Below are 25,053 nucleotides of genomic sequence, written 5' to 3'. Positions count from 1 at the left end.
TTTTGATAAACAAATTACGGCGGCTGAAAATGTATGTCCTCAAAGGAGAGAAGTCATTATCAACGGAAACGGGAATTGTTTTCACCGTACTGTTGCTCTTGGGCGGGATGAAACAAGCTATGACAAACACGAGGAGATCAGTTAGTAAGTCAAATTCCGCCACTCTTCACTATTTTCAGCTACAAACACAGCCATGGCTGATCTAACTGACCAACCAAGGTAGTTTACTGTAACTGCACAATTCTTTCCAATGGTATGCCCAGTAGCCGACGCATCCCACGAAATTGCCTTTAGGCGTCTTCAAGAACAACAGTGTTGTTTTCTTTGATTACCAAAGCTATCGCTAAATTGCAAGAGTTCGATTAGTGTTTCGTTTGATTTGGTTTATCACTTAAGTACAATGTCTAGCGGAAAGTGGAGGAGGGGGTGATGGATACGTCGCGCGAATACCGAGTAAACACTACGGACAAAGATACACAATCTTCACAAACCACACAGACTCAACACTATCTCAGCTTAAATTTTCGGTAAAGGGGTTTCTAAATCGTCTTTGAAACTAATCGTTAGGTCTGACGATAAATTATTTACCATCAGCAGATCCAGTCCAATGCACTGACCAAGAACCCCCAGTTTTGCATAGAAGAGCCTTTGGAAAAGAAGAGTTCTTGAACCCCACCATTTCAGAACATCAGCTGAAGCGAGTCTATTTAGTTTATGAAAGGATAGAAACAGAAGCAAACTTCACAGATTGAATTGATCACATGAGTGTAAATGAAATCATGGATTTTGAACATTCAGTTTCGAAATAAATATTTGAAAGAATGTGCCTTACGCAGTTTTATGTGAGATTGTGGAGTGTAAAAAGTGGTGATGTATGACGTTTGAGGAACTAGCATTCCCAGGAACAAGGGGCAAGGTACGAACTAAGAGGGAAGCGCTAATCAAATTGTATTACATGTAATGATCTGTTAAGTTGCTTCCGGTTGTGAGTTCTCAATAAGAACCCTGCAACATCAGTTCAATACTTAAAAGGAATTTCCTTCCATGGGGGAGAAGGCGTATATATTTTTCAAATTTCACTGCTGTGCTTCTTCAAAGATCTTGAAACATATACAATGAAAGATCACTCCGTTTTTGCCCCAGCTCTTTCCCCTTAGCAACTTCTTAAAGGAACAATATGAGGAAACGATGCTGAACTCCTCATTTAAATTTTAAGCAAATGAATTAAAGGCATTTCTCTGTAGAGAAACGCTTACATTTTCACAACTTTCCTTCATTTCTCACCCTGTAACGCGTCTTCAACCACAAGTAGCAAAGCAATTGTCAAATCAACGAAGGAATAAACAAGCCCAAGCACTGCAGACAAGGGTTAGGTGCATGTACCCTATGAGTTGGGAATTTTGGGTTGAGCCAGGAGCCCATGAGTAATGGGCTCCTTATTGAACTCGTTTACGGATGGTCAGCGGCTGCAAAAGGCGCCTTTAAAGGGCTGATATCTGGTATCATACTGTGCCTTTGAGCGAGTGCCGCAGTGATTTTGCAAAATCTGCATTCGTAAGCCCGGCATTGCTGGTACATCAGGTATGATTAATACGCCACAATATTCCTCAAGGGTTCCTCTCTGTACCTCTGATCGTGATGTAAAAATAGGACAATAGCAAGACTTCCTTAGCTAATCAGCAAGGAAGTATGACACCTGCAAGCTCGGTACGAGCCTTGCAGTGCCGCAGGAATCACGACACAAAACTAAGAAAAGTCGTAACAAGTTGGATTGGTAAACGAGGATTAAGAGGATGAGCCAGTACTGCTACAGGTCAGCAGATGGGAACGGTACTGTTTGTTGAGTCCTGTCATCCAAAACTTCAAAACAATCTCGTCTTCGGGTTTTGCACCAAGAATTTTCAGAAGTCTGAAACGGGTATAACAAGGTACCATTAAATCAAGCATAGGCGAATGTGTTCCTCAAAATAAAAACTTCGCGTGGTTGAAGAAGAATGTGTAAATATGAGGCTAATGCCACTATCCGTAAAAGATATGAGGAAATATGGCTGCGTGAAAACTGGGAATGAAGTGGGAGCGGTCCCCGATTCTCTGTTTTTTTAAAAATTATTTTCCTTGACCAAACTAGCTTGAATATCAGGGGTAAGTTTCTAAGAAACTATAAAGCTGTGTGGGTGGAGGGTATCACGGGATAATTTGGTTTTGTAAATTGGTTGATAAGGTAGATTTGCCACCGTAAAGAGTTTCCAAAGCTGACGTTTAGAGCGTTAGCCCTTCGTCGCTCGTTCTGACAAAACCTCAGCTTTAGAAACTCTTTACGTATGGTGGCCAATTTATATTATTACCTCAGTTGAAAAAGTTATCCCGAAAATCAAATGATAGCGCGAAATGTTGAGTACGACGGATGGATAAAATTCGAGAGGAAGGAGAAGATTGCAAGATGAAAGTTTGAATTAAACGTTTGAACAGTGGGAAAAAAGTGATCTATGATCATGCATGACACGGCTGATATCACACCCTAATTTTTTGTATAAGGAATTTGATGGGGTAAATGCAGAGTGTATCAGCAGCGTGTATCAGCGAGAATTATCCACAAATAGCAGGACTCAAAGTGATACAAGATTTGGAACGAAGTTATCTAGCTAAAGAAAATACAAGTGATTTAAACTTACTTCTCTTTATCCTCCTTGGTACTTGGACCTGACCTTGAAAACTTGAAAATCACTTTTACTTTGCTAAAAAGTGAGAAATTGGGAGTAAGATGGGGATAGCATGCTTTTCGAAAAAAATTCAGAAAGCTTTAACCCTTTACACCCTAACATCAGTATTCATATTCTCCGTGCTGTTCACTGTACATTTACTAAGGTGCTGTTTCTTTAATTGGTGATCATTTCCTTTATTCTCATGACATTAATGTGTGATTCAGGGGTGATATTGTACGGAGAAATTAGATGCTGGTCACTCTCAGGGGTTAAAGGGTTAAATTGCGACTTACTCCATCCATTCTTCCTTCAGACAAGTCAACAGCTGATCAAAAACTGCATCCGAGAGAGAATCATTCGCCAGGGCGCCTTCTACTTTCTGGAGAACGGTGGGATCTACATATATAGTTGAAAGAGCACAGACTACCCAATAAGAACCAGCCAGAGATTTAAAAGGATCTACATTTTAGGGGCTTGGCATGGACCCGATGAAGACTGTTTTAGGTAGCAGTGAATATAGTATGATCGTGTAGTCTGATCTTCCGGGTGAGGTTAGTGCTGAGAACGACTGTAGCTGGTAGTAGAGACTAATGTTTCTACGACCTGAGCGAATATCATCATCAAAGTCAAGTGAAGTGCCACTGTCATTCGAGCCATTCATTAAGTCCGATTCGTGTAAAATGATCAGTCAGTTTAGCCGTGATGTGATTGGCTCAAGACTCGAGTGGCGTAAGTCGGTTGTGATCGGTCAGTATGATCATGCATCAGGGGTATGTCATCTAGATTCTGATCATAACCCTAAACAGAAGGTAAAACATAAGATCCTTCATTGGGTCAAAACGCATTTCTTACTATACTCTGGTAAAAAAGAAAAAAGCAAGAACAAGAACAGCAACGAAATACTTTAGAAGACCTCCTTTAAGACCGAAAAGAGACTGAATCCTACCTGTCGCATTCTCTTTACCAAAAACAACAAAGCCATACCCAAGAAAGTCTTGTTCTTCATCTCTATTTCAATATAAGAGAAAGGTGATAACAAAACGTTTACCGCGACGACCATCAAAACTTGTCCTATTTGATTATAACTCAAGAAATCAGAAAAAAAATACACTGACCTTGGCTGCTCCGAGCCAGAAGCTTCAGGGACCTGGACCTTGGTAAGGGATGGAAATTTTGAAGAGGTGGTAACTATTCAAAGAGGGCAAACCCTAGGAACTAACCTGTGATTCTACCTAGCTCTGAAGGATGACGAATGTGGTACAAACAGGTTTCTGACCTCTGACATTATAAGTATAATTGCTTCATATTCAAGTCAGTTTTATTTCAGTATCAAGAAAAGGCAATAACTGGGATTATCACTGCGTCAACGCTTTTTCTTACCTGCTCTCGAGGTGATATGATATCAAGCAAAACAAAGAGATCTGATGACAACACATGCGAAGGAATCTCTACCCCAGGAGCAAGACCCAGGAAATTACACCGCCATGAATCCTAAACGAGTCAGACAGAATAAATAGAGAGAGAGAGAGAAAAAAAAAGAAAAGTTGCTGACTAGTGCCGTGAATATAAAACTTCTAGTAGGATATTAAAGTCAACGTCCATCTTTAAAGCAGTTGAGCTGATGAACTCTTCTCTAAAGATCTCCCGTCCTTTTCAATGGTTATATATAACACAAAAGAATTTGCAGGGCATCTTTCAAGCCAGGCCAAGCTCTTGACAGCTATTTATTACTATAAATTTCACGTTTAAAAAAACGAGTTCTGAAAGGTAACGTGTTCTTAAGCTGTTTCCAAATAGAATTTACGACCCATCTTAAATGAGGCCCCCTTCTCAACATATTTACATGGATGATGATAGTAATGATTATAATTGTAATTATGGATTAGAAAAAAAGGAAACGAACAAATAGAAAAAAAAGTACATCCAGGGACCGAAATGGGCCTCACTTAAACTGAACTCCATTCTGCATAACTGACTGAGAGTAGTACTTTTCATCTATTTCTGTTTTCATATTTTCCATTCGCAACTATACCTTGTATTTCTTACTGTAAGGAATACATGAACAACAACCAGTCGGTATCAATACCTGAAAAAGGGTGGTGTGATATGATTAATGGGGTTAACAAATAAATAAAAAAAAATCGATGACGCGTATGCATTCGGCAAAGAGTGCTACTGAGTGATTGAGTTACTTTGAGGCAGCTGGGACTTCACTTCCTAACGAGCGAACACAAAGTCCATGCTTATACAAGCGCACCAGTAAACAAAGGAATAAGAAACAGAGACAAACGGCCGAAATATCGCTCAAGGGGGTCAGGTCTTAACAATTCAATTGTCCACATTGACAGAAGTCATGCAGGTTTGTGTGGCGTGAAGTGAGAGGTATTTTGTTCTTATTTGGTTACCAGTTCCTCGTGAGAATCTTTACTCATTTTGTCACATTATGTGGCACTAGGCACCATGACAGAAAAGTAATGTGAAGAAAAACTCATCAAATTTGGGGATTGGGGAAGGCGCAATGGTGAGAGCACCTGCCTCCCACCCCTACGGCCTGGGTTCGTTTCCTAGACCTGGTGCCACATGTAGGTTGAGTTATTGTTAGTTTTCGTCCTTGCTCCGAGGGTTTGTCTCCGAGTCCACCAGTTTTCCTCCCGCCACAAAAGGCAAAATTTCAAATTCCAATTCAACTTGGAAACAGTGGACAAGAAGAGCTACCTCGTGGAGTGCCCACTTTTAAATCTCATTACTATTATTATTATTATTATTATTATTATCATTATTATCATTATTATTATTAGTATTGTTATTATTATTATTATTATTATTATTATTATTATTATTACTATTATCATCATCATCATCATTATTAGATTAACCCAAGACAGGGCCTTTTGCTCCCAACCCATCTCAATTTCGCCAACACGCTTCCCACAAAAATCGATAAATAGACGTATTAAATAATGTTTACACTCCACTATCTAACACGAAATAATCTAAGGTGCAGCCTTTTTTATATGTATCTCTCACCTTCAAGCAATTTAAGACTGATTCAACAGTCTTTCGTTTCTCACCGCGCACAATGACTTGATTGCCTTGAATCACGTGAAAAGCTAACAAATGGAACTTGTGACCTCCTAACACCTGCATACCAAGTTGATAGAATTACAACTCAGTTACGACTGTAGCTCACCTGTTTTTGGAATTACTTCAAGTCATCGCAGTTAGTTTTCGCGATGACAATTTCGCACAAAATTGCAACGCAATCGAATTGTGGCCCTTAAAATTTGATTGACTTTGAGCTGTTTCTTTTGGTTTAATGACTGATTGATCGATCGATCGATTGATCGATTTACTGATCAATTAACTTTGCTGGGTTCTGATTTTAGACTAGATGATAAGCAATAATACAAAAAAAAAAAAAAAAAAAAAAAAAAGAATGCCTTCTTAATTTCTGTTCCCGCTTCCCGCCCTCTCCCGCCCCCTGTTCTCCTGGGGTTCCGTCCCCCATCCACCTCCTCTTAAGAGCTGTAACTACTAGTTGAATCAGATTGACTGATTCATCGTGAAGGTGCATCATCATTAGCGACCAAACGGATATCAGTGGATAGGATATTCCAACTGTTAGACTAAATCGCATCAAACACAAGCAACGTACCTTTAAAATGTGTTGAAGAGAGGTAAAAATTGGCCCAGTCGTTTCACCTGATTAGAAAATCAAGATATGCAAAATTCAAAGAAGATCTTAAGGTAAACTTAAAAGTTTCTCATCTTGTTCCTCTGCCTTCCCCTGACCCTCCACTGTTCAAGTGTACCAAAAGAAGGGTGAAAATTAGGTAAGCATTCAAAGAGGAACTTCATTTTATAACAGTAGTGTCATGTAACTACTCATGTACACTGTAAGCCTTTTTATCTGAGACGTAAAACGGCGAAAAGGATAATTATGTGAATTTCCAAAGCATAACTCAATCATTATTGTTCATGGCTAGCTAAAAAAGAAGTGTGCTTGGGTATCAAGTGATGAAAATAAATCACTGAAGTTATTGTAATGTGAGATTTGCCTATATAGCATAGACATTGTAACCGCTTCCGTTAGGATCGAAATACGTCGCGAAATATTTTGTGGTTTGATTTATGCTACCGCTGGGATTACCGCAGTATAGATAGGCATAGCGTATAGCTCGCGTTTCAGTTCTTCAGAAGATCCCGCGAGATCAAGATCTGTTAGTGAAAACTAGAAGACAAGTTAGAGCGAAAATCTCGATAGAAATCAAGACCCGCGAACGTTGGTAAGCAGCAATCTAATTATCTTTAAGGCTATGAAGCTATGTCGGTTTGTAATTCTGAAGTTATAGGTTTCGCTAGATTTCACTGCTTAAGTCTCTCTCAATATCACGTGCGCTTGGTTTTATGATCATTCCTTAGCTGCTAAAGAGACAAATATTTAAGTGATTTCTTAATGTAACTATTTCAGTTGACCGCTTTGATTCGATAAATGCCCTGAGGCCACAAGAATAGGAGTACGTAGGAACAATAAAGGAAAGAATCGTATGTCCATATTGGTTTGGTGTTTTCGATTGCGCGTGTAACAACCCGGGAACGAGACTTTCATTTCCAACTTGAGCGAAACCATTACAGTCAACAACGAGGGTTTAAGGAACTCTAAGAACTCAAACTGAAAAGGATTAAGAACTGAAGTTAGACAATGGATACCATTAAGTCAGAAAACACCGAAGAAATTAGTACTTCGGAAGAAACACGTGGTGGGATTAAAGGCCTCGAAAAAAATAGCCACGTTACCAACGAAGAATTCGAAGAATGTCGGGAGCGTCGGAGTAGAAACCGCACCGAAAAGGGTCTGGAATTCGACTTGGAAATCGGTACAAAGAAACGAGAAAGATCAATGAGGGACCTCCGATCGCGTGTGGGTACAATTTATGAATCATTAAGGGAACCAGCGGACCTCGTAAAATTGAACACTTTCAAGGACAGCTTGGAAACTGACTTAAACGCCTTTCAAGCCGCACAGGAAAACGTGACCGACCTTTTGATCAGATTAGAACTTCCGCACAGGAAACAATTAATACATGACGAGTTTCTCGGCGTAAACAATGCGGCGCTAGAATGTTTAGCGGACATCAAGGTAAGAATCCAAGATCAAGAAATGGAAAGAGCTGAGCTCATTTCTCAAAAATCACTACGCTCCAGAAAATCATCGTCGTCAACGACTTCTTCAAGGCGAGCGGCAATCGAAACCGCGAAGATTAAGGCAAAATTGGACACACTTAAAAGGCGACAGGAAATTGAAAAGCGGCGTGACGAATTAAAATTTCAAGAAAAGGAACTCGAGCGCTTAGATGAGCGAGAAGAATTGCATGGAGAACTTTCTGCGGCCGAAGCGATTCAAAGGATTCTGCAAGAATCGGAATTTAACGATACAATTGCTTTGCGAGAAGCCACGGAAAACTCGCTCGAGCAAACCAAAAAACAAGGAATTTCCGACCCCAAGCCAGTCGGTCAGCCACAAGCGGAAAAGATTGCCCGCGAGGAAATTGAAGGAAAATATATCAAGGTTAACGACCCAATTGTAGCCAGAACGCCAAAACAATCACCAGGCACAAGCGAAAATTTTGCAAATACAAGCGCGGGAACATCGCCTCACTTACCCTCGCGACTTGGCGTCGACACGCCCCTTGTCCATCGAGAAACTAATCAATCTTCGAGGAGAACCGAATCATCAGAGCAGCACTACAATTCCCAAATTTGGCGTATACAGGAAGAAAATGCGGAAATACAGAAAACGCAAGTCGAACTACTGCGGAGGATGACAGTTCCGGTCCCCAAGCCTCCAGTTTTCGACGGAAACATCTTAGAGTACCCAAAATGGGAAAACGCCTTCGACGCACTGATCGAAGATCAAGTTGTTCGCCCCAACTACAAGCTTTACTATTTAGGCGAATACACGCGTGGAGCAGCGCAAAAAACGATCAGTGGATTGCTAGGGTTGAGAACCGAAGACGCTTACAAGAGAGCAAGAAAAACCCTGAAAGAACGCTTCGGAGACCCTTTTAGGATCTACGAAGCATACAGAGATAAACTGAGAAATTGGACGCCATGCGTGACCAGCGCAGACCTGCAAGAATTTAGCGATTTTCTAATCATGACACAGGAAACGATGAAATCCGTAAAGTACTTAAAGGAACTCGAGAGTTACTCCACAATTCGAGAACTCGCAGCTCGCCTGCCCACTTTCTACGGTAACAAGTGGAGAGAAAGCGCGAAGAAACTGGAGGCAAAATGCGGCGAATACTCCTTCGCAAACTTCGTCGAGTTTACACAAGAAGCATCCCTAGACGCCAACCATCCCGTCTTCTCTCACGATGCTTTGAACTTAGCAAGGAAGGAATTGGAAAAGGATAAAAGCCCCTCCGGCGGTAGCGTGAAGCGAAGCCCCGAAAGAAGGGATAAGAAGAAGAGACATGGCATCTCGTTAAGCACCACGGGCAGTGAGTCGTTATGCAAGGACCCCCCGGAAGCGAGTTCATGTGTGCTGTGCAAGGGAAAACACGGTCTCGCCACGTGCAAAAACTTCTTGGCAACACCGTTCAAAGAACGGCTAGAGATTTGCATGTCAAGAGGAATATGCTTCTCCTGCCTTAGTCAAGGTCACACAGCTCGACAATGCAAGCAGAAAATTCAGTGCGAGGTGTGTAAAAAACCACATGCAACCGCCCTCCATCGCTTTCCACCCGTAGAGAAAGGACAAGAGAGTACCCAGGAAGCCGTCAGAGCCACGAACAATTGCGTGAACTGCAGTGACACTACAACCTCCATGATCCTCCCGGTATGGATTCATCACAAGAACGACCCGAATCGCCGAGTCAAGGCTTATGCCGTGCTAGACGATCAAAGTGATACCTGTTTCGTTACCGATGACGCAATAAACGAACTCGGAGTGACTGGTCCCGTCATTAAGCTAGAGCTGGGCACCATGCACGCCATAGAGAAAATTGACACACAAAGAATTGATGGTCTCGTCGTCTCACGTTTCGATGGCAAGGTGGACATACCCCTCCCTAAGGTGTACACACGAACACATATTCCAGGCCAGCGTGGACAAATTCCTCGCCCAGAAACTGCCCGCAAGTACAAGCATTTAGAGAAAATTGCTGATGAGATCTCGCCATATGAAGAGCACTTAGGCATCGGCTTATTGATTGGCAACAACTGTGTTCGGGCCTTAAAGCCAAAATCCATAGTCCCTGGAAAGTCAAATGCCCCCTACGCTATACGCACAACGTTGGGCTGGGGAGTGGTAGGAGCCAGAAATCAGGGAGATCATGATAATGAAATTGAGATGACAGCTGGATGCCATCGCATTGCTACACGAGAGATAGCAAGCAACGAAGCCTCGACTGGCAAGTTCATCCCCCTGACGAGCTGTAAAGAGATAATGGCACCTTCGGCCATCAAGAAAATGTTCGAGCAAGACTTCTCCGAGCCCCTAGACTGGAACGTAGCCATGTCTCAGGAAGATCTGAAGTTTATGAGCATCACCTCCAATGGTATTCATAAAGCAGATGATGGGCACTATGAAATTCCTCTACCACTTCGCGACGAGAGCGTCCAACTACCATGCAATAAGAAACGCGCTGAAGCACGACTAAAGCAGTTAAGTCGAAAATTTGCCATTGATTCGAAATACAAGGAAGATTATGTGACATTCATGCAGAAGACGCTAGAGGATGGCCACGCAGAGAAGGCCCCCAAGCAGCATGAAACAGTTTGGTACATTCCTCACCATGGAGTGTATCACCCCAAGAAGCCCGACAAGCTACGAGTCGTTTTCGATTGTTCAGCAGACTTTCAGGGACATTCCCTTAATCGCAACCTCCTGCAAGGCCCTGATCTAACGAACTCCTTGGTTGGTGTCTTGTGCCGCTTCAGACAAGAACCTGTGGCATTCGCTTGTGACATCGAAGGCATGTTCCACCAGGTCCACGTCAACGAAGAACATCGTGACCTTCTCCGCTTTCTTTGGTGGGAACAAGGAGACACCTCAAAGGAGCCAACGGAATATAGAATGACGGTACATCTATTTGGTGCTACCTCCTCCCCGGGCTGTGCTAATTTAGCCCTAAGAACTGCCGCCGATGACGGCGTAGATGAGTTTGGAATAGAAACAGCCTCCTTTATTAAAGAGAATTTCTATGTCGATGACGGGCTTAAGTCGGTCCCTACAGTGCAAGAAGCCATTGAATTGATCAAGAACAGCACAGAGATGTGCATGAGAGGCGGTTTTAGACTCCACAAATTCACGTCTAACAGTAAAGAAGTCGTAGAGTCTACCCCTATTGAGTCGCGCGCAAAGGAAATTAAGGAACTTGATTTGAACCGCGATTTACTCCCGCCCGAACGTGTTCTTGGCGTAGAATGGAATATCGTAAACGACGCTTTCAAGTTCCGTATTTCCCTCAAGGATAAACCACTGACCAGGCGTGGCATCCTATCAACAGTAAGCTCAATATACGACCCGCTTGGGTTTGCCGCCCCATTCCTGCTTCGAGGAAAAAGAATATTACAGCTACTGTGCAAGGAAAGCATAAGCTGGGATGACACCATACCCGAGGAGCTACGGATGCAGTGGGAAATGTGGCGAAATGAACTCCCTCTTCTAGAGATAATGGAAGTCCCAAGATGTTTCAAATTAAAGGAAATGGAAGACCTCAAGAAGGTCGAGCTACACCACTTCTCGGATGCAAGCACAGAAGGATACGGCCAGTGTTCTTATCTCCGTCTGGTGGACACAAGAAACCGAACGAACTGCTCACTAGTTATGGGTAAGGCACGGGTTACTCCCCTGAAGCCGATAACCATACCACGCCTTGAGCTGACAGCCGCCCTGGTATCCGTTAGAGTTAGCGATATGCTGAGCCGAGAGCTGAGATATGATAAAGTCGAAGAAGTGTTCTGGACTGATAGCAAAGTTGTTCAGGCATACATCTACAATGATGCACGTCGGTTTCACACCTTCGTTGCAAACAGAGTTCAGCAGATTAGAGAACGCACCGTTCCTGAACAATGGAAGTACGTTGACGGAAAGAACAACCCGGCTGACGATGCTTCACGTGGACTGAGCCCCAAAGACCTCCTACAGCCTTCGAGGTGGCTACAAGGACCATCTTTCCTTTGGGATCACCACGATAGCTGGAAGAACTTAGACAAGAGTGAACCCGAACTCCTGCAAGCCGACGATAAAGAAGTGAGGAAGGCGTCTTCCTTCATAACCTGCATGACAAACAAAGAGCAATTTGCAACCCTCCATCAACGGCTGGAATACTTTTCAAGCTGGTTTAGAGCAAAACGCTCCGTTGCTATGTGCCTAAGATACCGAAAGATCTTACTAGAAAGAACACGCGGAAAGCAGGCAGGCGTGGATGGAGCGAAAACAAGATCTAGAACACACGAGCATCATCCAGTTGACGTTAATGAGCTAAAGGAAGCGGAACAAGAAATCATAAGAAACGTGCAGAAAGAAGCCTTTAAAGAAGAGATAGGCAAACTGAGGAAGATAACTGCAGATTACGAAACCCATAAAGAAGATGACTCAAGATCCAGGGTTCCGAAACCTAGAGGAGATAGTCCCCTCTCCCGTCTAGACCCGTTCCTAGACCACAACAACCTAGTGAGAATCGGCGGACGAATAAAGCAAGCTAGCATATCTCAAGATGTAAGGCACCCTATTGTTCTGCCTGGACAGGGACACGTTAGCAAGCTCCTAGCCCGGCACTACCATGAAAGGGCCCTACATCAAGGAAAGGGAATTACACTGAACGAAATCCGTTCCTCCGGCTACTGGATCATAGGCGGTGGCTCAGTAGTCTCCAGGCTGGTCCATGAATGCGTCGCTTGCAGAAGGCTTAGAGCGAAGGTGCAAGAACAGAAAATGGCAGATCTCCCGGCAGACAGATTAACACCTACCCCTCCTTTCACATATTGCGCAGTAGATTACTTCGGACCTTGGTACGTGAAAGAAGGACGTAAGGAACTCAAAAGATATGGAGTACTGTTTACATGCCTAGCAACAAGAGCCATTCACCTAGAAGTTGCTAACTCCTTAGAAACAGATTCTTACATCAACGCCCTTCGCCGCTTCATATGCAGGCGTGGTCCCGTGCGTCAGATGCGTAGCGACAATGGCTCAAACTTTATTGGAGCAAGAAGAGAGCTGAAGGAAGCGCTTGCTGAAATGGACCAAAACCAAGTAAAACAAGACATGCTAAAAAGGGGCTGTGATTGGTTTGAGGTCAAACTCAATGTCCCCACTGCCAGTCACATGGGTGGAGTTTGGGAGCGCCAAATAAGAACTGTGAGAAGTGTGCTCTCCGCCCTACTAGAGAAAAACGGCCATCAAATGAATGATGAAGCGCTACGGACCTTCATGTGCGAAGCGGAGGCAGTAGTTAACAGCCGACCTCTAACCGGGGAAGGTACAACGACATCAGATACAGCAGAACCACTGACGCCAAATCACTTCCTGACTTTGAAGACAAAGGTAGTTTTGCCCCCACCGGGAAAATTCACCTCTGCGGATATGTACTCAAGAAAATGGTGGCGACGGGTTCAACACTTAACAAACGAATTCTGGTCTAGGTGGAAGAAAGAATTCCTTCTTTCGTTACAAACCAGACAAAAGTGGACCCGACCAAGGAAAAACCTCCAAGTCAACGATGTCGTGATCGTCAAGGACAATGACACCCCAAGAAATCAGTGGAAGCTGTGTCGTGTTATTGAGGCCCAAGCAGACCAGGATGGACTGGTACGGAAAGTGATGCTAGACGTTGGCAGCCCGAACCTGACATCAGACGGAAAAAGAAATCAGCCGTTATCAACGCTAGAAAGACCAATCCACAAGCTAGTGCTACTGATGTCACAAGATAAGTGAAGACCGGGGAATCCCCGCCGAAGAGCCATAAGAGAAAGATTTATCAAGTACCAAGGGCCTTTGGCCTATCGACAAGATAAACAATGAGACGATTTTGTTACTGTTTGCGAATAAGTTAGTGATTAGGGTAAATTAAGGTATTAATTTAGAGGAGCCATGTAACCGCTTCCGTTAGGATCGAAATACGTCGCGAAATATTTTGTGGTTTGATTTATGCTACCGCTGGGATTACCGCAGTATAGATAGGCATAGCGTATAGCTCGCGTTTCAGTTCTTCAGAAGATCCCGCGAGATCAAGATCTGTTAGTGAAAACTAGAAGACAAGTTAGAGCGAAAATCTCGATAGAAATCAAGACCCGCGAACGTTGGTAAGCAGCAATCTAATTATCTTTAAGGCTATGAAGCTATGTCGGTTTGTAATTCTGAAGTTATAGGTTTCGCTAGATTTCACTGCTTAAGTCTCTCTCAATATCACGTGCGCTTGGTTTTATGATCATTCCTTAGCTGCTAAAGAGACAAATATTTAAGTGATTTCTTAATGTAACTATTTCAGTTGACCGCTTTGATTCGATAAATGCCCTGAGGCCACAAGAATAGGAGTACGTAGGAACAATAAAGGAAAGAATCGTATGTCCATATTGGTTTGGTGTTTTCGATTGCGCGTGTAACAACCCGGGAACGAGACTTTCATTTCCAACTTGAGCGAAACCATTACAGACATGTATTTTCAGATTACACGTACACTTTGGGTCACCATTGGGATTTTGCTACGTTCAAAAACAGCCATTATTTCCTATCCCAGGAATGTCAATTAATTTTCCATGGTGTAATAAACGGCTGTGCCTGGAAGAGGGATGGCAATGAGAGGCCTTATTAAGGCAGTGGTTGACTGCCCTCAACTGGCTTTCACCCTTTACACCCTAACATCAGTAGACATATTTTCCAATCTGTTCTCAACACATTTCTTGAAGAGCTGACAAGGAGAATTTGTTTAACAATAAAGAACTACTATAGTTGGTGATCATTCCTTTTTTCTTGTGACCTTTCTGTGTAATTTGGGGGTGATATTGAAAAGAGAAATTAGATGTTAGTCACTCTTAGGGGTTTAAGGGTTAATTGAAACACCTACCATCCTAGTAACACAGTTAAACAAATTCTTCTTTGTGTAATGTTACTTTTTTACCTTCTTGGCTCTCAGTTTCCTTTTCTGTATCAGACGTTTCTGTGAAAATGAACCAAAAAAAACTTGGTATACAAGAGTAAAATTGTTTTTTACATATCATTTACCTATCATCTTTACCACTCATATTCACAAATGCAAAATGAAATGTACTGTATATCAATTTTTAATCGATAGAGAAGAGAAAGATGACCAGGATAAACATTAAGAAAAACAATTATTAGCTACAACTGTAGCTGCTGCAAGTGCAGCAATCAACTTTTGAGTGCAGGTAAATTGTAATTAAGTAAACCTTCTAAACTATGTGGACTTACCTTGAAGATCATCATCCTCAAAATGAGCTTCAAGATCTGTCAGTAGTTCCTCCTAGGACAATATATACGTGTACATGTAACTGTGACAATTGAAATGATGAATAGACTACATGAAGATATAGGTTGCGTGAAACAAACTCACTGATGTTAAGATGATAATTGCATGCTATTTAACCACTGTTCATTGCTTATACAGTAGTTGTATACAGCCAATGTAAAGGTACATACTCTTGGTGGTCCTTCTAGAAGCTTTTCAGTTATTCTGTTTCCACAGGCTTTTAACATCCATGAAAACCGTTGATGAAGAGTAGCAAACAAGTCCTTTTCATAAATCAAGAAACAAGGTACATGTAAGTGGAGAAATGAATAAATTTATAGAATGATTTAAAACATGAGTTTAGATTTTTGGATCAAGGGTGTCAAGCCAATGGCTCATTTTCAAACTTAGATAGAAAATAAAGTTGAGGTGTCATAGGATTTGTCAAAATTAGGTCACTTATAAAAAGTTATGCTGTAACACATGTAGTGGTGCTGGGCTACTTTTTTCAAGCCATGACCAACAGGTACATGTATCTCTCTAATGCCCTCTGGATGGTTCCTGTTAATGAAAAGACTTTAAATCTTGCTCTCCAGAGGCAAATTGTCTCTGAATATTAACAAAATGATAACGACTTTTCTGCACTTCAGAAAGAAGGAAAAGGAGGAATTTTCTAAAATTTGTGAAAAATACAGTCAAGTACAAAAGACATAATTTTTTGGTTCTTTAAAAAACCTTGCACATTTGATACCTTATCTCCTAATATGTCTGCAATCCCTCTGTAAGTTTTATTTCCACCTCGCTGTCTTCTGAAAATATCTATTTATCATAAAAAAGAGGAAAAATAAAAGTATTCCAAAAGAAATCTTTGCACTTCTTGTATGATAAATAAAACAAAGACTGGAACTAAGTCTCTGGATATACTGAATATGCAGTTGTCATAAAAAGATAGTATTACCAGGAGCATGAAGGAATCCATTTGCACTAGGCTGAATGTGTTGTCCTTTCTGAACACTTTCTGCATGTTCTGTTTCATAAACTGCATTTGCCTAAAATTACATTTAGTATAAGAGAAGACTGGTTACTTAAAACTGAACAATGTCAAATAATTTGAAAAATCTATGTTGTTGATATATAGGAAAGAGGAAAGTTTGCTAGAGATTTACACTATATAATGGATATCCACGCCCACTTTTAAAATGCACACAGGATGCCTAAATGCATGAAAAATCTCATTATTGTGTTTCTCGGTTTGAGGCTCCATTACATACAGTAGTAAACCAGTTGTTGGATTTGCAGATGATGTTGAAGCTTGAATGCTTTAGTTTGAGTTCAGCTTCTAGCAATACAAGTGAGGAAAATCTTTGCACTTAAACAGGTATTCAAAATAACTAGAGCATACCTTAGCCTGCAGTTCATCTATCAGTTCCCTGAAATTGCTGGAAACAAGAAAAAACACAAATTTGTAAAACATTTTCTTAGTGAAACATCAAATGATTATTTTCAAAAATCAGATATAATATGTATATGAATCAACATTGAAATTCTAAGAGGAAGTGTCAAGGAGAAACTCACAACTTACATTGTAGAATAACAGTGACTATGAAAATTACAATGAGAGTGAGATTGATGGTGACAGAGTCAATAACAGTCACAGTGACTGTTATAGTGGCATTAACATTGTCATAAACAGTGAAATTTACAGTGAGGTCTCTGTAAAGGTACTGATGATCAATCAGTCAAAAGGGTTCTTAAACTAGTGCTGATACATGTATTAAAGTGAGATAATAAGCAGCAACCATAAATCAAGACAGAGTCTTCAATACTTACTATTTCTCTTATTGTATCATACAATTGGAGAAAATTACTAGTGTGTAAATTTAGGTGAACACTGTTGCAGAAAAAATTAGGTAATTTAGTATTATCAACTGAGTTGATGATACTAAATTTATTCAGTTGATAATGAAAATTGGCCACTGTAAAGAGTTACAAATTAAGCTGACGTTTCAAGCATTAGCCCTTCATCAGAGCATAATTATTGCAGAGAAGTTGTGTTCATTTTTGCTGTTAGCATGTTATTCATGTCTTTGCACATACAGTTTACATGACTTTCCACTTTTGTTTCTAATACTTGTAACAGACACTTCAATGCAAGGGTGGGATTATTCAGTCAGTAAATGCTGCGATAGGAGAGACAACTCATAAGGTGTTCTCCACTACCAGGATTTGATGGAAGACATCCTACTTGCAATATGAATACAAATCAAATACTGTGCACTGTATGTACCTCACAAGGAATGGCCATGAATTCACCAAATAAATGCGATCCTTCATAACTGCAATTATGCTATACCTTGGGAGAAACATAGAAATATGTGAGTAAGGAGTGTGCCTTAATTAAATGATCATTTTGAAACCTTTTGGTAACCTAACAACCCAAATGATAATCATTATGTCCTGAAGGAGCTTCAAGCATTCTTTCTAAAATGTTGTCACAGCAAGGAAGGTACCACAATGCCAGTACCACAGAGAGAAATTGACTTATCACAAGTATGGTGAATATCACAACTGCAAATAACTGTCTGACTCTGTAAAATACCTACAATGGGACATTCATTTTTCAGTGGAAAAAGAGGGAGGGGATCTTGGCCAATTTATACTATAAATTCTTAGTAAGAACAACAAAAAAGATCTAGGAATGCTCCCCTCATACAGGGGCAACTGCTCTAAGGATAAAAATCATAATGTCCCTACCTCTTTGGTGAGGGCCTTTCCCATAAACAGGAAACCTCATAAAATGGAATTCACCACTTAAAAAGGAACCCTTTTTGATCTTTGTGATAAGGAATTAGGGGAACTCCAGTAAAAGAGTTTTATAGAAAAGAATAAAGAAAATTACAATTATTATAATTATTTTTTGAAATGATTCAAAAAGGGTCTGAAGTTTTGTCAGTATATGATGAATGAACAGCTTTACATTTTAATTGTACAAGGGCTAATTACAGAAATCTTTCTTAATGATGTTCCATGGATGTGGTGTTTCATTGTAGATGTATAATTATATAAAAATGGCATCATAATGAACCATCCCCACCCCTTCCCCCACACATCTTTTGGCATTGTAATAATTATTCTAAGCCGTGACATGTGCACTGTTTTTTGCTGTTTGACATACCATCTTTGGAATCCTCTTGACTGAGAATCCTTCAGAAAGAAGGTGTGAGTGAAAACATATCCTGATGTCTCCTCTCCAAAAAACATTGGACCCTCGCGACCTGGACACACCTCACAGCTCAAACTAGAAAAAAAATTTAAAGCTTAAGTGTAAGGTGTAGAGGATTAAAGGATTAAGAGGAGGGTAAGATTTAGGGCTATTTTGATCAACTCCCACTCTGAGAATTTCACATTCCACATTTACAATTGCTATTAATAATGATTGTGCCTTTGCACTGTTTATTTGCATCCTTAAAAGAGGGGTACAGGTACTGCTGGCTCAGAGTCTGAGCCATGAGGAGCAGGGTGCTACCTAACCTTAACATTGGTGAAGGAAGGAGAGTGAGTGTAGGTATTGTACAACCCTGGTGAAAAACCTCACAGGATCTTTGAGGATCTTCAAGGATTGACAAAGACCTGCCAAAGATCCTTAAGGACAAGGATCTTTAAAAGATCTTTAAAGGATCTGTAAAAGATCCTCAAAGATCTTTGTAAGCAAAAACGCTTGTTAAGATCCTCAAGGATTTGATAAAGATCCTCAAAGGATATTACAAAGATCCTCATATGGATCCTTGCAAAATTCTTTTCAAGGATCCTTCAAGATCCTCAAGGATTTATCAAGGATCTTTCAAAGACCCTCAAAAGATCCTTTCAAGGATCCTTTCAAGATCTTTGTAAGGATCCTTAAGGATTTAATCAGGATCTTGCAAGGATCCTAGTCAAGATCTTTGCAGGATCTTTTTGAGGATCTTTCAAGATCCTCAAGGATTTAATGAGGATCTTTTAAAGATCTTCCAAAGATCCTTTCAAGGATCCTATTAAGATCTTTGCAAGGATCCTTAAGGATTTGATCAGGATCTTACAAGGATCCTACTCAAGATCTTTGCAAGATCTTTTCAAGGATCCTTCAAGATCCTCAAGCATTTAATGAGGATCTTTTAAAGACCTACAAAAGATCCTTTCAAGGATCCTGTAAAGATCTTTGCCAGGATCCTTAGGAATTTGATCAGGATCTTACAAGGATCCTTAAGTCAAGATCTTGGCAGGATCTTTTCAAGGATCCTTCAGGATCCTCAAGGATTTAATGAGGATCTTTTAAAGACCTTCAAAAGAACCTTTCAGGGATCCTGCTAAGATCTTTGCTAAGATCCTTAAGAATTTGATCAGGAGTTACAAGGATCCTAGTCAAGATCTTTGCACGATCTGTTCTACAATCCTTCAAGATCCTCAAGGAATTGAAAAGGATCTTCCAAATATCTTTAAAAGATTCATTTCATGATTTTGTACAGCTCTTTGCAAGGATCCTTTTTGAATTTGATGTGGATAATTTAAACACAAAAAGGAATTTTCGCAGAAAATTATTGTGCAATAAGTGTAATGATTAGGTTACCGCATAGCAACGCCATGGTTGAGGCTTTAGGGAAACTTTGTGATAACTTACATGACAGTAAATAGGGTTTTGCATTATGGGATAGGAATTTATACGCGCCGAGATTTTTAACGGTCGCATAAAAACATAAGAAGCTCGTTGTTACGGCAAATATCATCGACAATGGTCGGAACTAAGGGGAAAATGTACACAGAAATAAAAGTAAAGGAAAGGCGTTTTCTGGAGTTCAGAAACAAGCGAAAAGAGAGACAGAAACAACCGCAATCGTCAATCGAACTCCAAGCAGGTCTCGCGATTGCTCTGACTCTGAGGCTGAATGAAAAGAATTCATTGGTACTTCTGTAAAGAAAATGAAGATGCCATCCTCGCCTAATGATTCTTGCTCTGAGCTCTTGGAGAGTGAGGATGCAAATGATGTGTTACAGGGACAAGGATAAAGGCTTATCGATCTAGAGAGATTCTCCTCGACGCTCACTGAAGGACATGTTTCTGAAGAAGGTGTGAATTTACTTGGTTCTGTGTAACCAACTTAAAAAGCTCTTTTAGAGGTTGTCATATGAATTCCCGAAAACACTTATTTTGTACCTCAGGATGTATTCAATTAATCTAAAGTTTTCAGAGCTGTATCCTCTTACTGAGTTGAGTTGGATAAGCTGACAGTTTCTCCATAAGCTGAATTTTAAGTAAGATATTGTGGAATAACTCACCTAATAATCTCGGTGAACTTTGAACGGGCACTGTGCCCATAATATAAACGACTCCAAAAGTTCCTTAGCTCATCCAAAAGAACGACCCTAGTACTTTGTTTTGACACTAAAAACACTGGATTTCATGCAATCTTTGTGCAGTTATCTTTTCTCAAGTATACCTAAGTTTTTCACACCATGTGGTGGACAAATTGATCTGATGTCAAATAACAAATTAGTTTAGGGCAACATATTAGTTATATTCAGTATGTGTGATTCCTAAGCTTTCCTTTGGTATATAGGTTAATATGGTTCAGAAATATAGTCATTGAAGTACTCTTGTTTGCCTTTTTTTCATGTTTACCCCCTTTGTAAGAGTAGTCTGAGTCTGGTCATAGTCTAGTCCTAGACAAGTTTAACACATGTATTTTGGTCTTCTTATCTTTGAGCTGGACTGTTGCCTGATTTTTTGGAAAATGAAAACCTTAGTACTAACCTAAAGTCTGAACAGAAATAGTGTAGAAGTAGTTCTACTAGAAAAGGATGGGTTATTCTTGTTTAGCAATAAAAAAAAGTTTTATCTTAATTTTTTTATGTTTGGTTCAATTTTTCTTTTTAACTTAGTATGAGGATTTAAGTATGCTTATTTTCTTGTCAAAATTTCGAAGGTTCTATAACATTCTTGCTAAGATCTTCAACGATCTTCCATTTCCTTGCCAGGATCTTTAAGGATCACTGACATTCTTGTCAAGATCTTTTATTTTCTTTCCAAGATCTTTAAGGATCTTCAAAATTTTCAACAAGATCCTTGAAGATCTTGGCAAGAAAATGAGAGATCCTCAAAGATCTTTACAAGAATTTGGAAGGTCCTCAAAGAATTTTCAAAGATCTTTAAAGGATCTTCAAAGTTCATGTAAAGATCTTTGAAGATCCAGACAAGATCTTCAAGGATCTTGACAGGAAAATGAAAGATCCTTAAAGATCTTGGCAAGAAAGTCAAAGATCCTCGAAGATCTTGGCAAGAAAATCAAAGATCCTTGAAGATCTTGGCAAGAAAATCAAAGATCCTTGAAGATCTTGGCAAGAAAATCAAAGATCCTTGAAGATCTTGGCAAGAAAATCAAAGATCCTTGAAGATCTTGGCAAGAAAATCAAAGATCCTTGAAGATCTTGGCAAGAAAATCAAAGATCCTTGAAGATCTTGGCAAGAAAATGAAGGATCCTTGAAGATCTTAACAAGAATTTTGAAGATCCTCGTGAAGATCCTCAAGAGGATCCTCAAAGGTCTTCATGAAGATCTTGTAAGATCCTTAAAGATCCTTGAAAGATTTTCACCAGGGAAAGCAATAAAAAAACATGTGTGTCAGCTTTACTAGATGAAACATTAAAAAAAAAATTCCCTTTTCAACAGGGAATATAATGGCTGAGCTTGATGAATAACAACTTGACCCTTTACACCCTTAGAGAGCTAAGTATCTAATTTCACCCAACAGTTTCAGCCCTAAATGACTGTGAATATATGAAAATCATACACTGCTCAAGTAGTGTTCATTACTATGAAGATTGCTTTCACATTCAAGTTTCAGCCCTGAATCACCATTGAGGTCACGAGCATAAAGGAAATGCTTGCAGTCTTAAGAAGCTCTTGATTTCTTAACAAATTCTTCATGTAAGTACCAATGGAAATGTAATAGGGAACAGTATGGAGAACATACATACTGATGTTAGGGTTTAACAGGCTAATGACAAATAATGCTGAAATATTATGGAAACCTGGGAATAATTATAGTACTGTGTTTCATTCTCTCAAGCAAGGACTTGCCATTTTTTCATTGTGGCATTCAATAAAGAATACAGGATAGACTAATAATAAGAGAGTGCTTTACCTTTCGTTAAAGCTATCGCCGAGCCAGTTCTTACCTTCTAACACAAGCCTGTCTTACTACACTGTATAACTCTGGCTGCTCTGGTGACCTGTTGCTGTAATAACTGATATGTGCTTCATGATCTATACTGATGTATCCTGCATGGGTGTGATCCAGAGACTTGCAAGCCTAAAAAATGGTTAGACAAAGGTAACAAGTTAGGTATACATCAGATACGGAAATCTTGGGGTTGTAAAAAGGCCTATTGTAATCACTTCATGACAAAGCAGTCAGTTACAGAAGTTTACAATTAATTGGTCAGTCAGTCCATCAACAAGCCAATGAGTGAGTCAGCCAGTAAGTCATCCCTTCAGACCATCAGTGAGATATTCAGTTTATAGAAAGTTGATAAGGCAGTTAATCAAGTCATCAGAGCCTGTTTGCATTTTGTCAGATAAGTGCTGTGTCAGTTAGTTAGTTCAAAAGTCTGTCAAAGGGTACCTCTATTACATGTAGACTACAGCAGTAACATCAGAACAACAATAGGCAATTATCGGATGAGGTTGAACATGATGACAAGAATTATCAATTTATAACCCAGGTCTGAGTTATCTGCTAGGCCAAAAGCTTACACAGACATGAGGTTTGATAATTCACTTAAACGTAATTCATAAAAACTGAATTCAACAACTGTTTTATCATACATTTTTTGAAACAATCTGTAACAAAAACTTGGCCTATATTCAGCCATTGTGACATTATTCTTGGTCAATAACACACATATGTTGGCCTAAAGATCATTTTATTATGATATCCACAAGCTTATCTGTTCATGATGTCAATGTTGTTTTACCTCACATTGGCTTGATCTGGATGACGCCCAGACATCGCGTGATCCTTGTGTACTTGATCCTGGAGTATCTGACCCAAACCGTGTAAAATTCCTGAGGAAAAGAAAATGCAACTAATCAAATATTTATCACAGCATCCATATGGTAAAACAGGTTGTTTCAGTGGAAAGGCACATTACCAATTGAGCATTACTGTTTTTCCCATAAAATATACAAATCTAATCAGCATTTTGACTGTTTACTGCTACTAATCTTTCATGTCACCCTTGAGAGCATGATGCGCCATTGTAACTGGTTGGTTTTCAAAAAATGTTCTCAGTCTGATCCCAAATGCATTTGTGTGTTTGTCAATACAAATACCACAAATCTGTGATAATTAAGCAGCACATATGTACAAAAAAATTTACCAACAAATTTCAAAACAACGAATTCCAAACACACACTCACACATGCACACAAAAAGTGTCGTTCATGCAATTACCATTTGTTGCAAGCTCCACATTCTAGAACTGAGATATTGGTTCCCTTTAAGGGGTCATGAGCTTCACAATGAAATGCCTATAACCAGAGAAAAAAAAAGAGAGAGAATTTTCCTATCAACACATTTCAGTAAGCAGGCCCACATTCAAACTAGCTTGAAGCTGAACTAAGCCGGCCTGCATAAATATTGCAAATGAATAAATAAATAAGTTATTTGTTTGGATGGTGTCTTTGTTTAATTTTTTTCTCAGGACTATCAAGTAGCTGACTTTATGATTCTCATCTGTGTTTACAATCGTCAGTGAAGTGTCTTCTGTGTGATCAACTGAGGTGTTTCCATTTACAAGTACATGAACATAACATTTCGATCCCTGTTATGAGCAAAATTAGTTTGGTAACTCAACTCACGCATACATTGAACATAGGAGCAAGTCGCTGGTAAGCTTTTCTGTGCTTGTTCATCAGCAAAGCAAAGCCAACTACAGAAAAAAATCTCCAGTCTCCAGCTCTGTATAATTTACTTTAAAAATGTAGATATGACTTTGTTTTCGGAAAAATAGACAGGTTATGTCACTTCCGGGAGTGAAATGGTTAAGAACTCTTTACAAACAGTAAAATAAACGTGCAGGTATCATTTAGCGACAGCATTATACTAAGCCGAAAAATGTACAGGCATAGCTGAATGAATCTTTTGCAACAAATTGCAATGGAACAAATTCCAAAGTTGGTTTCAAGGATTACCTGAGTACAGAACAAGACGCTTGGTCCATGAAATTCGCAAAAGTGACACAGGGCGATGATAGCGTTCATTGTGTGAATAAATGACCAAAAACCAACCGAAAACAAACTGTGGAAGGACTGGACAAATATCTTCACGACATCTTTCGCTAAAAGTTCAATTCACTGTTTGTGTGAGATGACGTTGATATTTGCAAAAAAAAGTTATGAAAGCTGCAGCTTCCTTTCTGTCGCAAGAGCGTTCCTTAGGTAATAATAATCCGACGTTGGATGTAATGTTTAAGAACTAAAAGTTTTCCGTGGGAAGACTGTATTTTTGCGCTGAATCACTCTGCCATGACTGTCACATGATAAACAAAAAACAGTGGGTACAGTGTCCAAGCCTTCTATTTGGGCTTGTAAAGACTCGTGAAGACTAAGTCCTAGTCGTGATGAGAGTCACGCGCGTCACGCGCATTGTTTCAGTCACACAAAGGTCAAGCGAAGGAACTGAGGTACTCTTAATCTTTCCTTTAGTAAGTTGCGGGTAGTAATGTAGTTAATTGGCACGATTTTCCTTATGTGGTTTTCAGCGTTTTCTATCGACAACACCAAGCTAATAAGATGCCACGTAAAAAATTACCACTTGAAGCTGGTCATATAGGCAAGGGAGATC

At 40.0% G+C, this 25,053-nt stretch overlaps 2 protein-coding genes across 2 annotated transcripts; one reads left to right on the top strand and one right to left on the bottom strand.

Moving 5' to 3' along the window:
• Nucleotides 1-357: 357 nt before the first annotated feature.
• On the bottom strand, nucleotides 358-24,790 carry LOC113666274 (folliculin). Its single transcript, XM_027182035.2, has 21 exons — nucleotides 24,402-24,790; nucleotides 23,662-23,738; nucleotides 23,183-23,273; nucleotides 22,385-22,518; nucleotides 18,351-18,473; nucleotides 17,463-17,528; nucleotides 16,578-16,614; nucleotides 16,134-16,224; nucleotides 15,927-15,994; nucleotides 15,367-15,459; nucleotides 15,139-15,190; nucleotides 14,828-14,866; nucleotides 6,358-6,404; nucleotides 5,730-5,843; nucleotides 4,735-4,788; nucleotides 4,083-4,193; nucleotides 3,818-3,855; nucleotides 3,649-3,710; nucleotides 2,996-3,098; nucleotides 2,673-2,735; nucleotides 358-1,909 (listed from the first exon to the last, which is right to left on the bottom strand). Exons 1-21 carry the CDS (start codon nucleotides 24,468-24,470, stop codon nucleotides 1,786-1,788), a joined length of 1,656 nt encoding a protein of 551 aa, XP_027037836.2. The 5' UTR covers nucleotides 24,471-24,790; the 3' UTR covers nucleotides 358-1,785.
• LOC149047106 (uncharacterized) lies at nucleotides 6,842-14,351 on the top strand. Its single transcript, XM_089205267.1, has 2 exons — nucleotides 6,842-6,988; nucleotides 7,174-14,351. The coding sequence occupies exon 2, from the start codon at nucleotides 7,405-7,407 to the stop codon at nucleotides 13,642-13,644; it is 6,240 nt and encodes a 2,079-aa protein (XP_089061393.1). The 5' UTR covers nucleotides 6,842-6,988; nucleotides 7,174-7,404; the 3' UTR covers nucleotides 13,645-14,351.
• Nucleotides 24,791-25,053: the final 263 nt, after the last annotated feature.

Source organism: Pocillopora damicornis, chromosome 4 (assembly GCF_964200805.1).
Source record: "Pocillopora damicornis chromosome 4, jaPocDami1.2, whole genome shotgun sequence".
NCBI lineage: Eukaryota > Metazoa > Cnidaria > Anthozoa > Scleractinia > Pocilloporidae > Pocillopora > Pocillopora damicornis.
This window is presented reverse-complemented; position numbering and strand designations above follow the sequence as displayed.